Below are 15258 nucleotides of genomic sequence, written 5' to 3' on the forward strand. Positions count from 1 at the left end.
TTATTTTTAGATTTTCTCACATTTTTCCTACTACCATTTTCCCTTGGCTTCCTTGTCCTTCCTGTTTGTTTCATTCCTAGGTGTTATTGCTGTATTCTTGTCTTCTCCTAAACATTTTTGTACGTACTTCTCCCGCCGGTTACTTGAAGTATTTCTTCTGTACGCAAGGTTTCTTCGCAGTTACCTTCCTTGCACCTGTGTCTGACAGTAACGATTGTGACTGCTCTTTTAGAGATGTCAAGTGCTCTTGTACCCACCTCCCTAGCAAACGTCGAACGTGTGACATTACTCAGTGGTTCAGTATCCCATTCTCTACCACATTGGCTCTGCTAGACGATTCTCTTGAACTTCAGTGTACTCATCATCATTACTAAATTGTGATTAGAATCTGTATCTGCTCCTGAGTATGTCTTTTAATCCAATATTTGATTTCGGAATCACTGCCTGACCATGACGTACTCTAACTGTAATCTTTCCGTATCTCCCGGCCTTTTCAAAGTTTACCGCCTCTTCTTGAACAGAGTTATCGCTATTACCAACTGAAATTTACTGCACAACTCAATTAGTTCTACTACTAAACCCATATTCACCCGTAACTCTTTCTTCTGTTCCTTCCCCTGCCACCGTGATATAGGTTCCCCACGATTATTAAATTATCATCTTTCACGTGCTGAATATCCTTGTGTAGCTCCTCCATCTCTTCATCTTCTACTTGCGGCGTTGGCATGTGTATCTGAACTATCATTGTCGATGTTGGTTTGCTGTCGATTCTGTCGACAACAACCCTATCACTGAACTGTTCGCGGTAGGTGTCTCTCTCCCCTACTATCCTATTCATAATGAATCCTACTCCCGTTATGCGATTTTCTGCTGCTGTTGCTATTATTCCATATTCGTCCGACCAGAAATTCCTGTCTTTCCATTTCACTTCACTGATACAAACTATATTCTACCTTAGCATTTCCGTTTTTAGATCTTCTGACTTTCCTACTATGTTCAAACTTGTAACATGCCATGCTTTGACTCGTAGAATGCTGTCGCTACATTGGTCATTCAAAGTTTCTCTCATGGTCACCTTCCCCTCGCCAGTCCCCTCCCGGGACTAATAGGTAACTAGTCTGGAATCGGAATGAAATTTTTGCTCTGCAGCGGAGTGTGAGCTGATATGAAACTTCCTGGCAGATTAAAACTGTGCGGTGGACCGAGACTCGAACTCGGGACCTTTGCCTTTCGCGGGCAAGTGCTCTACCGGTTTTAGTCTGGAATCTTTTGTGAATGGAGATATCATGACACTTCCTTAGTTATAAGCCACATGTCATGTGGATACACCTGATGTGTCTTTAATGCAGTGGTTTTCTTGCCATCTATATCATCATCCCGTTGATCGTTGCAGATTGTCCCGCTTTTTGAGGGTTGTTTTCATCTCGTAAGAGTAAAAGGTTGCCCTGAAACGCTGTACTACACCGTCTTGGAAGAGACGCTTGGCAAGATGAGCGTGACTTTATGCAGCAAGTCTTAGGCCATCTTTGCTAATGGTTTCTTTTTTATTCTGTATTTAAGCAGTGACTGCAGTATTATCTGGGACCTAGGACTTTTGATTACTACCTCTACACCAGCGAGGCGCTCACTAACAATCGTAAGACGAAAAATAGGGTAAATATTAGTTACGGAGAATATTTGGTCTGCTAAGTGATCACATTTCATGAATTCTGACCTACTGTTGCAGACATGTGGATTTGCTTGTACCTGTAACAGAACACAGAAAGAAAGAACATCTTAATATTTTTCAGGATTATTGTAATGAATTCATCTTGAGAGTTGTTGTGTTCATTTTAAAGCAAGAAATGATTTAGGATAATTATGTTTGTACTATGAAGAGAAAGCACCGCACGTGACTCATTGGTGTTCTTGTGGTTACAGACTCGGAAGCGGAAACCAAAGAGCTCCAGTTCCAAGGGCGACGGCGCTGGCGGGGGCGGTAACGGAGGCGGGGGCGGTAGCAGCACTCCGAGCGTCCTGTCCGCAGCATCCGGCATCGTGAAGATGGAGCACCCAGGTACCCGCCTGCCTGGCTGCCTGCCTGCCTGCCTGTCTGTCTGTCTGTCTGTCTCAGCGGCACAGCCTCTCAAGCGTCCCTCAAAGGCGATGCGAATATTCCTTAAACAGTCATGTAGTGGCGGACAGGGACAGCAAGAACTTAGTTGAAGGAATCAGTTGAGATTTACGAAGCGCTACCAGCAGTTAGGATAGCACAGTGACTCTGCGCAGGGAGTTAGAAAACGGCGTACAATGGTCGAACAACTCTTCATATGCCACACATTTCTGTGGTCAATATTAAGCGACGCTTGACGCCCAGCGATTACACCGAACAGTGAATGATTGGAAACCAGTTGAGTGATGAATCCCTCTCTATCCTGTGGCAGTCCGATGTAGGGGTTTGTGTTTGGCGAATGCCTAGAGAATATTGCCTGCCATCATGTGCAGTGCCAACAGTGGAGTGCGGAGGAAGTGGTGGTACGGTGTGCGGCTGTTTTTCGTGGTTGTGGTGTGGTCCTTTTGTCGAGAGTAAAATGTTAAATTCGAAAGGACATTTTAGAGCATTGTTCACTGCGTACAGTAGAGGAACAATTCGGAGACGATATCAATATGACAATATACTCTCTTATAAAACTTCACATGTGGGACCATTGTTTGTGGACAATAACGTTCCTGAAAGGGGCTAGCCTGCCATTAGTACCTACCGGTATCCAATGGAACTCCTTCGGGATGAGTTAGTATGTCGACTTCACTCAAGACCTTACGTCCAGCAGTACTAGCTGCTCTGGTTTCGGCTGTTGAAGATGAAGAAGAAAAATAGGCTGCCATTTCTTCACAGACGTTCAGAGGCCTCACTGAAATTGTCTACAGGAGAATTCAAGCCGTCAAAAGGAGAATTGTGGACACATTGCATATTATTAAGTACACGAATATATGTCCGGATACTTTTGAGCAGGTAGAGTACGTGTATTCACTGTGTGGCAATCGCTACACTAAATACCTCCCCGAAAGACGTTAAATATGAAGTCAAGTTGTAAGGCTTTTGTGGTGTGCGTACACACACCATCAGATTATTTGACTTGTCGCTCTAACGAAGTAGGCGAGTGTCAGCAATATATCTCGTGGTCTTATCGTGGCGTGTTTATCTTCTGCCGTTAGGTCAGACGATAGAAATGCCACTTGCACGCTTAGAGTAGCAGATTGACGATGACCAACTTCAAACAGAACTTGATTAATTTTCACACACATTTATTAAAATAATAACAAGCATAAAAATAACTTAACTTGGTTCTGGATGCTATTTACAATTGACAATCTGAAGTTCCTTTGGTCTTGGTACGTTAATCTTATTCTCACATATCTCTGATACCTGACAAAGTGTCTATTCATTTATCTTAATGGCTATGTACAGGAATATGATAATCTTATTAGGCGCAGACTGAAACTTGACTACAGACTAATGCAGACTGGTACAGACTGATGCAGACTGACTAATTGGAGGTCTGTACACTCGTTACAATACCTCGCGCGTTCAGGTATCACTGCGCGAGTGTGATCCGCGAAGTTCTACGTTAGCAGCAATCTCATTGGCTGCGTTACATATTAATACGCGGATCGGCGGAAGCAGAATTTGGTCCGTCTCTAAGACAGCGCCATCTCGTAGTGCAGAGACGGACGAGCGCTGCGCCTGCGCTGTTGTGCTTAGCGGGGCGCGCTCTAGTGGGAACGTTGTGTACGCGCTGACTACGCGGAACTATGTATACAACAGCTTTATTAGTTGATGACCAAAAGGTATAATTTTAAGTTAAATAAATGCACGCCGTATCGCTTCCAGCCTAGTGCAAGTCTTTCGATCGGGCTGCTTGTCTACTAATTTCGCTGCATATTTACTCCAGTAACTTGTCAACTTTCCTCGTGAGAGCTTTTCGTCCCACGGAAATCTGAAACGGTCTTCGGGAATCGAAACCCAGATCTTCGCGTCAGTAGCACGGCATGGAATTGGTCACCTCTGAGATGTTATCCCCTAGTAAAGTTATTTTTATGAAGAATTTGAGTAACAAATATCCTGTAGCTAGTAGAATCTGCATTCGTGCAATAAACGTACTGATGCATTACGGCAGTACAAATGAATGAGAAGATTTCGTTTACTGAGTGAATGTGTGTGCAGCAGCTGGAAAGCACTGGAACGCTTTTGGATCAGATTTTGGAAATGGGTCATCCCTAGCAAGAGGGCTGATGTCCTGACTCTCGAATCAGGCACGTAAGCGATTCGAGTAACGTGCAGCAATGCGTTGTAAGGGTCGCGTAACTGAATTTTACGACTGTATGCGAGAAAACTAGTATGTCCTCTAAACAGGGACTTGGTCTTCCAGCGGTTGTTGCCATTAGTGTTTAGCATATCGCCGGCGTAAATTTTTTTAAAAAAGAACGAACTTGACGTCCTCTGCGAAAGAAATACTGCAAAGTCGGTGTTATCGCGGGGCTTACCTGCAGAAACCCGCTCCGAGACTGTGCAGCAGGTTTCATATCGGCGACCGGTTGGCTATCAGCGAAAGCCAGCTAGGCCACACACGCCATGACGCACGACAGCCGCTAACCAGTCCCTGCTCTGCGAGGCAACGCGGCTTTCATAATTTAAAGCACGACTTACCACACGCAAAAAACGCATAAACTCGCCGAATGTAAACGACAGATTAAAACAATTATGTGTCCATCCCTTTTCTTCCGGGACGTGATTCGAAGGCATACACCCTCATTTTCAAGTGGATCAGTGCATTACATTAGAACTTATTTCTCTTGATGTACCAATTGTCTGTCTTAGCCTTCATTTCAGTACAAATAAGTTACGAGAGGATTTCAAAACTTAAGCTACACATGTTGTTCCACGCTGCGACCATTGCCCAACAATATTTGTGCACTGTCGGAAGACAGTACATGTTCCGCTTTCCCTGCAGACACGTAACAGGTGCGTCCGAGCGTGCGAGTAATAGGTCGCGGCAATTCTAAATGTACTGGAATACGTGGGACATTACGATTCTGGTGGGCAAATCGTCTAAATTGCAAACAGACTCACCATGAAATTATGGTAGTATATGTACAATACGCAGTGTCGTGACCTTTCGTAGTGAAATGGTGCCAACAATTCTACCAAGGCTGCACAGACGTGGGTAGACGTCCACACAGCGGTTATCGAATGGTTCTCCGACTAAGAAATGGATTTCTATCGTCGAGGAATTGAAGGATTGGCAGAATGTTCTCACCATTATTTATATCGATACTTAGTGGCTTTGTGGTAAAGTAGTATGATCTATATGCGTCACTTTGAATTGTAGTCAGCATTCAATATTGAAGTTACTTCGCTTGCCATAATACTGTATAACGTACTCTTGGAAGTCCTTTCTCATTATGTGTCACTAATAATCATAATGAAGCACTGAAGTCATAAGTTGCGAACACTAATCAAGCTGCGTATGAGATATTCCAGCAGAAAGAACATTCAAGGTCGTTCTTTTTGCTGAAATATCTCGTCAGTAACTTTGTTATTGTCCATAACGTAGGGCTCCAGTGCCCTGTTTTGATAACAAGTGGTATATAATTATTGGTTTGTAGCGAAAATAAATTATGACGTAATCCACACAACATCTGAAAATCAGAATGTTAGCTCACGATACACGTATTGGAAGAAACGACATTTGACAACAGATTAGTGTTCTAACAGGTCTTCGATACCATAAGCAGCCAAAGTTTCCAAATGACTATCCAACATGAACGACTTAGAGGTTAACTCATCGAATGTATCCACTGGACGCTTGAAAGCAAAGAACACAGTTCTTTCATTGATCATTTACAATTTGTAGTTATCTTCTAAGTCTGGCTGTCTTAGTAAGTAGTAAGTTTAAAACTAGATTCACCTATGCACATTGATATTGGATGTGCCCACACTCCGCCTTTATGACGATTTCATCTGTGCTGGGGACAAATTCAAATGACGTGTGTCAATGTCTGTGGTGGAATGGCATCCCATTCTTCCTCAGGATCCGAAACCAGAGAGGGAAATAATGTTGGACACTAGGATCTGGAGCAAAGTCGACGTTCTAACTAATCGTAAAGGTGGTCCTCTGGATATCTTTCGGGACACTGGGCAGACCAGTCCACTTCAGGAGTGTTATTGTCCACAGATCATTGCCTCACAGATGCTCCTTTTTGACGGGTTGCATTGCCATATTGATACAATCAATCACCGCCTCCGAAGGAAGAAGGGAAGGAAGATAAGGGTTAAACATCTTGCATCGTCTCCGATCCCTTCCTCTTCTGTACACACTACCCAATTTTATAAAATTTAATATTTTTCGCATTTAGCGTTCCCTTAAGCACAATAAGGGGACCACACCCTAACCACGTAAAACACCATCTTCTCCATGCTTCACTGCTGGTACTACACTTAACGACATGGAATACTCTCCAGGCATTTACCAAACCCAAACTCCCTCATCCGACGGCCACAGGGCACAGCGTGATTCATCACTCCGAATCATTCGTTTCCAGTGCCCACTGGCCAACGGCGTCGCCCTTTACACCACCTCAAGCATTGCTTAGCGTTGACTACAGAAATGTGTGGTTTATGAGGAGCTACTCGACAATTATACCTCATTCTTTTTAACTCCGTGCTCATAGTCATTGTGTTTGCTGCGCTGCTGGTGGCGCTTTGGAACTCACGAATGATGCCTTCCACTGTTTCCATGCGTTTTTTTACAACCACAATCAGCAATGCTCGATGGTTGTTGCCTGTCAATAGTTGAGGTCTGCCTGGGTCTCGTTTAGCAGATAGTTAAGGTTGTTCCTTCGCGTTTACACTTCACACCCAGCGAGGTGGCGCAGTGGTTAGCACACTGGACTCGCATTCGGGAGGACGACGGTTCAATCCCGTCTCCGGCCATCCTGATTTAGGTTTTCCGTGATTTCCCTAAATCGTTTCAGGCGAATGCCGAGATGGTTGCTTTGAAAGGGCACGGCCGATTTCCTTCCCAATCCTTCCCTAACCCGAGCTTGCGCTCCGTCTCTAATGACCTCGTTGTCGGCGGGACGTTAAACACTAACCACCACCACCACCACTTACACTTCACAAGCACATCACCAGCGGTCGACCTGGAGACCTTTAGAAGGGTTAAAATTTCCCCGATGGATTTGTTAGGTAACCTCCCATTTCGAAGTCACTAAGTTCTCCTGGCCGATCCACGTTGCTGTTATTGCTTCTCTACTCATTACAGAATACTCCATGCCTCATTTTCTGCAGGTGTATCCGTTTCTAGTGATGTCTAGAGTTCAATTCCGCGTTACACTTCGGTCTCTGTACACTTCCAATTACACAGTGGACCTGTACGTTTACGGATCAACCCTCTGCTTAGGCCTAGAATTTTTCAGCTTATATGCTGGTTCACCTCTGGATATGATTAGTACACACACATATTGTGTGTGTATGTGTGAAGGGAAAAGGGGGGGGGGTGAGGAGGGCTCCGGGCATCACAACCGTAGTTGGTGCTACTGGTGCCAGTAATAGCAGCTTGTTTAAAAGATTCGCAATTTGAAAAATGCAATCAGATTTGTGCTCATAAAAGGTTATTTTCAGGTAAGAACATGTACATGATTCTTAGAACTGCATTCTCTGTGTAGTTGACGTTGTTGAACATGTACTCGATTACTTGGTGACTTTTGAAAGTGACTTGAATGTGGTGATGTCGTTCGAATATTGCACTGGTTCAGGCGTGCTCGTGTGACTTTCATGGGGAAACATTTGTTTGTAGGCGGTTCGGTGCCATCTACATTAGTTTTGATAAAATTGTTACTTAGTAAACTGTGTTTTTAAGTGTTTTACTGTTTCGTGAACTCAGTTTAAAGAACGAGGGAGATTAAACTGGATGTTCCTTCATGACTTTATAGATGTGGACCACCCTCTCCACCCTCCCAGTTAAAATTTTTACTCCTCTCAGAGTTTTGGTGAGACACTAACATAAAAAAATGCAGATTGATTTCTGGATACCTTTCACTTATTAATCTCTAAACGTATAAGACATATAGACGCTTCACTGAGAATATTTGCTGTTATTGTGCTGCACGCTAGGAAGCTCGTAAGTTAAGGGCAGTGGACGACATTTTGGGAGTGCCAATCGGAACATACTTGCGGGGGACCACAGAAATATATAATTAAATTTGTTTGTGCTATAGACATTCTCCATTCTAAAAATGATACTTCTTACTAGCTGTCGTTAGTAGCAAATAAGGAAGTGTGCGTGTCAGATAATTTCTTTGATAGGAAAATATGGACACTATGTCTCGAGATAAAATTTTCGTAGTTAAAATAGCTAGGAGTCGCCTCCGTCACGAAATAAAGGAGGTGGAATCGTGAACTTTATTTTAAATACTGCACACACAGTTCTGGGAAGAGACAAACAATCGGCAGCGTTATGATCGCTTCTTACTAAATCCTGTGACTTTAGTGCGATAAACAAAAATACTGAACAATATTTAGCTGTATTATATAACTAATTTATGAATAATTGTCTCACGATTGTTGTTCCCTCAACAGTGGTGTTATTAATATCTGTTGATGAGGTTAATTTTTTGCTCCTTTTCGGAAGAAAAAAAGAGAAAAAACCCCGACATTAATTACTTCATCCTGCCCAGGGTAGTATTTATTTAGGAATCTCACTACCATTTCATATTTTCCATATATGTATGGTATTATTTTAATTACATCCAGTGGAAATGAGTCGTTGGTTTATGAAGTTTCTGTAGAAAGCTTGTGTTGCTGCTATTTCAATCAGTATACCCCGCGACGTGTAGGCAACAGAAGTTTCTTCTTTGTCGTGCTGGTTGCGCAAGCAGCAAGGGGCATCTTGCTGTCTCCATACCTTCACGTTAAACAGCGGCCATGTGACTGAGATTGTGTTTCGATCACCACACTCATCTGTTAATTGTTAGTTTCATACTAATTACACACTCAACGGAAATGAATGAAATGTAGCATTAGAGAGAGTTTGTCTCATCAAGTCAGTCATTTCGTGATAATTTCAGGCGACAGAAGTCGGGTACGGGAATTGCCGTAGGATTTCTTAGAGATTCGGACAGACGTATTCTTTCTCAAATAAAGATTATTTACAATAATTTACAATGAATTTAATGTTGTAAGATGTATATGTCACCTGGGAAAAGTGTGGTTTTTATAAAAGGAGTTCTAAATTCTTCAGAGGAAATATTTGCCTAACGATATAGTTACTGTCGCTTTTCTGGCTGTATATGGAAACAAACTTTGTACTTTTATTGCTGCCTGTATTTTTAATGTTTGTCCAATGTTGCTGGGGACAGATAATATATTATGAGATCAAATTATTGTGATCACGCGGTAATAGATTATAACTAATAACCTATCGAGGGAGTGGTAACCTACAAGATCGTATTTTTACGTATTGTATGTCACAGACGTGCTTGCAATCTGTTAGACAGAACACGGAGCAGGCTGTTGGAACCCCATCACTCATACTGAGTAGCAAAATTTTCCATTACCGTTGGTGACTGCTGTATAGGCATCATTCGCGTGCTTCGTATTCACGCACACATCGTGATTCGTGGAATACTATCGTAGACGCGAATTTGTTTTCCAACAAGTCTATTTGGAGGAGTACCTGTTTCACTGTGCTTTGTCAGTAAATCGTCACGCATCTGCGTGGTCGGCAGTCAAATCACACAGCGATTGCACGTGCAGATCCACATTTTTCTCAATAGCTGTCCATAAGTGAATTAAATTCACTGTAATGAAATGAATGGATAGATCGGAAAGAAGTATCCATTCAAAAACGCGAATCCTACCGCACAAAGAAAATAAATAAATAAGTAAATAAATTGTAAATGAAGAACACTAAATTTAGGATGTTCTACAGTATTAATTTATTTCGTTAACCGATTTTCGGCTTAAATGGCCATCATCAGACCTTGGGAGCCAAAAATTGATTAACGAAATAAATTAGCACTTAGAACATACACGAATGTTTGCTTCTCATTTATCATCACGAAGCGCTCACGAAAAAAATTGTCATTTGTAACGACATATTCATTACATTGCAGATTCAGCGCTTCTGAACAGTCCTCAGTGATTTATAGTTTCATTTAATCTTGACTGATTTCATTCTCATAGCCCATTTTATTGCAATGAATTTAATGCACTTTACATGTATATGTGCTACAGCAAGTCATGATTCTCCACAAAACCGTTTGCACTGCGGCGCTATTCACACATGCCCCTTGAGAACTCACCCAGTCTAGTGGGTAAGACGATTACTGGCGAAAAGCAGGCAAAACTTATTCGAATATGAGTCTGGCAAAAATTTCCACCTGTCACAACCCATTCCTAACAGAAAAACACAGTAATTACTTTTATCTAAGCAGAAGACCAGCGTACGATGGGAGTCAGTGTTGGGCTTAAAATACCCCTTTATCGTACGATAACAATAAAAATCATTGGGTAGGAAACAGCATAAACAAGGAAGTGAAATTAGGGATTCCGCTCGTAATCATAATGTAAATCTAATGCTTGGACGGAAAAACTGGATTACCAATTAATGGAAACACATAAACTGATCCAACTGATGTAGTTTCACAGTTCCTTGTCGCAAGTCATGATTTATCAATATAAAACAGGAGAATCTTGCAATCCAGAAGGGTCATCTTCCTACAGGGTAATGGATTGGGTAGTTATATTGTATATTTAAGTAATTACTTTCGTCAAACTAGGAATAAAAGTTTTTTATCAAGGTCCAGAAAAGCAGTGTAGGTGGTTATTTTATATCAATGACGCGCACAGCGTTCCCAGAAGCGAACTGCATCTTACAGGGTGATGCCCACTCACGTGCCTGTAAATGTCAAAAATATGAGTATGAAGATTGAAGACTGCATTATCCCTCTCCTCTATATCTCCAGAAATGAATATTAAGGAAGCATTGTATTTTGTATTTGGAAAAACAATTGCACATTCGTTACCATACTCCAGCATCTTCCAAGACACTGGATCATTTTCTTAACGAGGAATGGAGTAAAATTTCACTGAACGCTGTTCATAAATTTATAGACACGTTTAGTGTAACATCAGGTAGATCTTCGTTGGACATCCTGTTCTTCCTCTCATTCTGCGAACATGTTATCGCACTTGGGCTGGTGCAGCTTGCAGCTGATGTGTGTGTTCTGTGGCTGTTGCAGACTCGTTCGTGTCCGGCGACGTGAGGTCCGTGGTGGGCGTCGGCGTCGGTGTGGGCGTGGGTGGACTGAACGGGGGCGGCGCGGGAGCGCTGTCTGGCTACTCCCTGTACGGCTCGCCGGCCGCCTACCACGCGACCCCTTCTGCCACCGCTGCTTTCTACGACACGTTCGCGCAACAACAGCAGCAGCAGCAACAACAGCAACAACAACAGCAGCAGCAACATCAGCAGCAGCAGCACCACCACCACCATCACCAACACCAACAGCAGCAGCAGCAGCAGCAGCATCACCACCACCACCATCACCAACAGCACCACCACCAACAGCACCAACCGCCCCCGCAGTCACCACGCCTCGAATCCCCGGAGCGCTCGCCGCTGCTGGCGCCTGCGCAGTCGCCCGTCTCCGTCGCGCCGCACATCGTCTCCCTACACAACAATAACAATAATAATAACAACGGTGGCGCCAGCGGCGCAACCAAGATATCTCAGGAAAACATGGACCGCCCATCGGTAGTTTCCATGACTTCATAGGCCTGCTGGTACAGCTGTGGTGATGGAAACTGTAATTTCGCCAGTGTGTGTTCTTTTGCGGCGGGCACGGTTGCAGGCTTCTGTCTTAAAAAGTCTCACTTATCGTGACGTGTTAGACCGCTCCCTGTGCCTGCATTTGTGCGACTTTGTTACGCTCTGTTGTATCCTTGACACTTGGCAGTGAGCCCTCTCTCTTTTGTGTAGTTTTAATGGCTGTCGTAAGGAAGTTAATTCCCATTCTTGCCTGTTTCCCGGTGGGCTGTGGACAAATACGAGCGACGGTCTCATGTCGTGATCGAGGTACTTGGTAACATTCCCCTCACGAAACGCTCTTGATTTGCATGATCTCGTAGTCGCTGTACTGTGATGTTGTATGTAGAGCTTGTCACATAGTCGACAGGCGTTCTGTGGAACTTGTCAGCAGGATGCAACGTGTTGTTGCCCTCAAAGGAGCTAGTTTCACACTTACTTGTGGCACCTGTAAAATGTTTCACTTGGTCCTTAATTTTAAAAGAAGCACGTCAAATGGTTGCCCCAACGAGACAAGTCCTTACCAATTTCTTTTTATCTTGTTACAATAACTAACCAGTTACACCAATTACCTACAAAAATGATTCCCGAAAAGTTTCAGTAATGTGTGTAGCTATAATTTTCTAGTCAATTTCCATTACGAGAGGTGGTTTAACGGCCGAGAGACTGACGTTTTTTGAGTTCAGTACATTTAACGGTATGCCACTTGGTCGTTACCAGAATTTATAAAGTGCTACTCTTCTCCAGTACTATGTAATTTCGCCAAAATATAATCATTTTAAGTAAACGTAGATGGAAACCGAGATACTAACGAGGAGATGTCAACTACTAATGTGTTACTGCGGTAGCAGGAATCTTGTTTTGACTGATGATTAACGTTAACTTGCGTAACAACAGTGGGCTGCAATATTTTCTCAGTTAAACGTCATCGCCTGCAAATTTTCAATGGGCAATGGCCCCTTTTCACTCTGAATGTATTTCTAGTGTGAATGAGTCAGAGAAATCAAAACGATACATCTCCTTTTCCTTCTTCACCCATCTCAGTACAAGTCCTACTCATACTACACACAAATACAAACAACACCACATCCTGTGTATGCGTGTGCGTGCCTCTTTGTGCTCATCACTGACTAGGTGTGCCTCTCTTTGTTTCCACTTCTATTTGTGTGTCTCCCTCTTTGTATTTCTTTCTATTGATGTGTGTGTTCTCCTTGTACTCTATTGTGCTTATCCCTCTCTCTATCTCTATCTCTCTATCTGTCTCCCCTTCATTGTACTCATGTGTGCTCTTCTTTCTAACTCACTTCACAGCAGCTTCTGTTTCCTTTTATCGATATCAGCAACATCAAATATGTAATGGAAGTATGGATGAAGAAAGGTTAACTCCATTCTTTACTCAAGGGGAAGGGCATCTATGATTTCTTCACTCACTTGGTTTGCAGGTAGTCAGTGAACGTTCTTGTGAATGAGAACGTACAAGAATTAAATAGACGTCATCGGAGAATTGTTTATGTAGTGCAGTTTCACCCATAATTTCTTTTTGTAGATAGATTCCATTATACAGAATTAAAATGAAGGCAACAGTACTTTTAGAGACATTATTATTTCATTCTGGTTTGTACTCCACATTGAAGGTTATTGTGTTTCTGTACTTGACATACTGTGTTTTTCATTTCAGCTAGATATTTCTTTTTCTTCTCAGTTTCTAGCAATTTCGTGAAGTGCTTTATATTGTAATGCTAGCTGCAACTTAATAGATAGCAATGACACAACAGTCTGGGAAATATTGGAATACAAAGCTTGAGTTTATTGAAAAAGATGTCTCATTTTTAAATGGAAATTAAGGTGTTGTTTGTGGGCAGGTTTTCAAGCGTCATACAACATCACAGTGAAAATACAGAAATAGAAACTGATTTATGGATGACTTCAATTACCCACAAAATGAATTAATTAGTCATTTCATTAAATCAGTTAATAAGTTTTGGTCCTAAGATGCACTCTTGGTTTGAGCATGTAGTATCCTTAATAATAGATGAGGAACAAAATCTAACATTAAATAAAATTTGAGAAAATATTTTGCAAACTTCTTTCAATGAAGTTATGCACCACATATGTACACTACATGGCCATTCCAGAAACAAATGCAATGGTTTGTTGCAGAAATTATGGACATTGTGACGGTTTTGCAGTTGTCTGGAATGGTATCATGAGTGGAACATTAATACACTGACCTGGCACGAACATTAATGGCCAGCAACGTAGACTGTCTCCTAGAAAATGATCTAAGAATTGATGAATATTGCAACAAGCAGGGAAATTTAACAGACATTTAATATTTGCCCTATTATTGATCTGTTGTTCACATTATTCATTTTTTGTTGTTATTGTTATGATGATTTTAGAGTAAAACATAAAACAGACTGTAAAATAGTGATAAATTTTTTTGCGTTGTTATTGCTGATTGTGTAATAAGAAAGATGAACAAGACATGTTCTAGGGGGATCGTTGGTTGATAGATAAGTGATCTGATTTTACTGATGTTTGTCTGTGGCAAACCTGCAGCAAAAACTTTTTAAAAATAGTGTTAAGTTGCTCATTCTGTCTATTTGTAATTTTTTTGTAGATTAGAACCATTTTTGCACACGTCACAGTTTACTGCATTGGCAACTCGTACGTTACTGTAATTATTCTTATAACTTTACAGCTGAGTGATTTATTCTAGTTTTTTCTTTTTATGTGGTGATAAAATTTTAGTCTTGATCATGAATTATCTACTATGCAGACTGTATCTCACAATAAATAATAAAACCTGTTTCCTGATGATGTTTTCAAAATTTTGCTTATAATCTTAGACCAGGTAATTGACTGAACAAATGTCTCCCAGGTGGTCTTTCTTTTAAGTACTTCAGTAACTACAATATCTATCTATCTATCTATCTATCTCTCTCTCTCTCTCTCTCTCTCTCTCTCTCTCTCTCTCTCTCTCTCTCACACACACACACACACACACACACACACACACTGGTGATCAATCTATCTTGACTCGAAATCAACAGGGTGTAAAACTAATACCAAGAAATAATATGAGGATAAGAAAGTAAGTTTCTCGTCAAAAATAACACCTGTATCACAGTATCCTCCAGTAAGCCAATGGAAGAAGAAACTGAATTTTCTCTTAGTTCTGTATTTTGGCTACCTTCATAAATTCAGTTTATTCCATATCGATTATCTGTGAGAAGATTAAATTAGATAAGTACTTGTTCCATAGATCATGAATACAACACTACATAATGATGTGGAACGTGTCGGGTTAATAAAAGGTGTCTATACAAGATATTACATTACACAAAATATTACATGACACTTAATATTTTTAATTTTTTGTGGAGGGTGGGGAAATTACCCACTTACT

General features: G+C 41.6%; 1 protein-coding gene across 1 annotated transcript in view; it reads left to right on the top strand.

The window, feature by feature from the left end:
• LOC124775609 (transcription factor GATA-6-like) overlaps positions 1 to 14666 on the top strand; it is a 519105-nt gene extending 504439 nt beyond the window's left edge. Inside the window, exons 7-8 of the mRNA XM_047250439.1 lie at positions 1921 to 2056; positions 11284 to 14666. Coding sequence (XP_047106395.1) covers positions 1921 to 2056; positions 11284 to 11816 — 669 coding nt within the window. The 3' untranslated portion in view covers positions 11817 to 14666. The remainder of the gene's footprint in view (positions 1 to 1920; positions 2057 to 11283) is intronic.
• The last annotated feature ends 592 nt before the right edge of the window (positions 14667 to 15258 follow it).

The sequence above is a fragment of the Schistocerca piceifrons genome, chromosome 2, assembly GCF_021461385.2.
Source record: "Schistocerca piceifrons isolate TAMUIC-IGC-003096 chromosome 2, iqSchPice1.1, whole genome shotgun sequence".
Lineage (NCBI taxonomy): Eukaryota > Metazoa > Arthropoda > Insecta > Orthoptera > Acrididae > Schistocerca > Schistocerca piceifrons.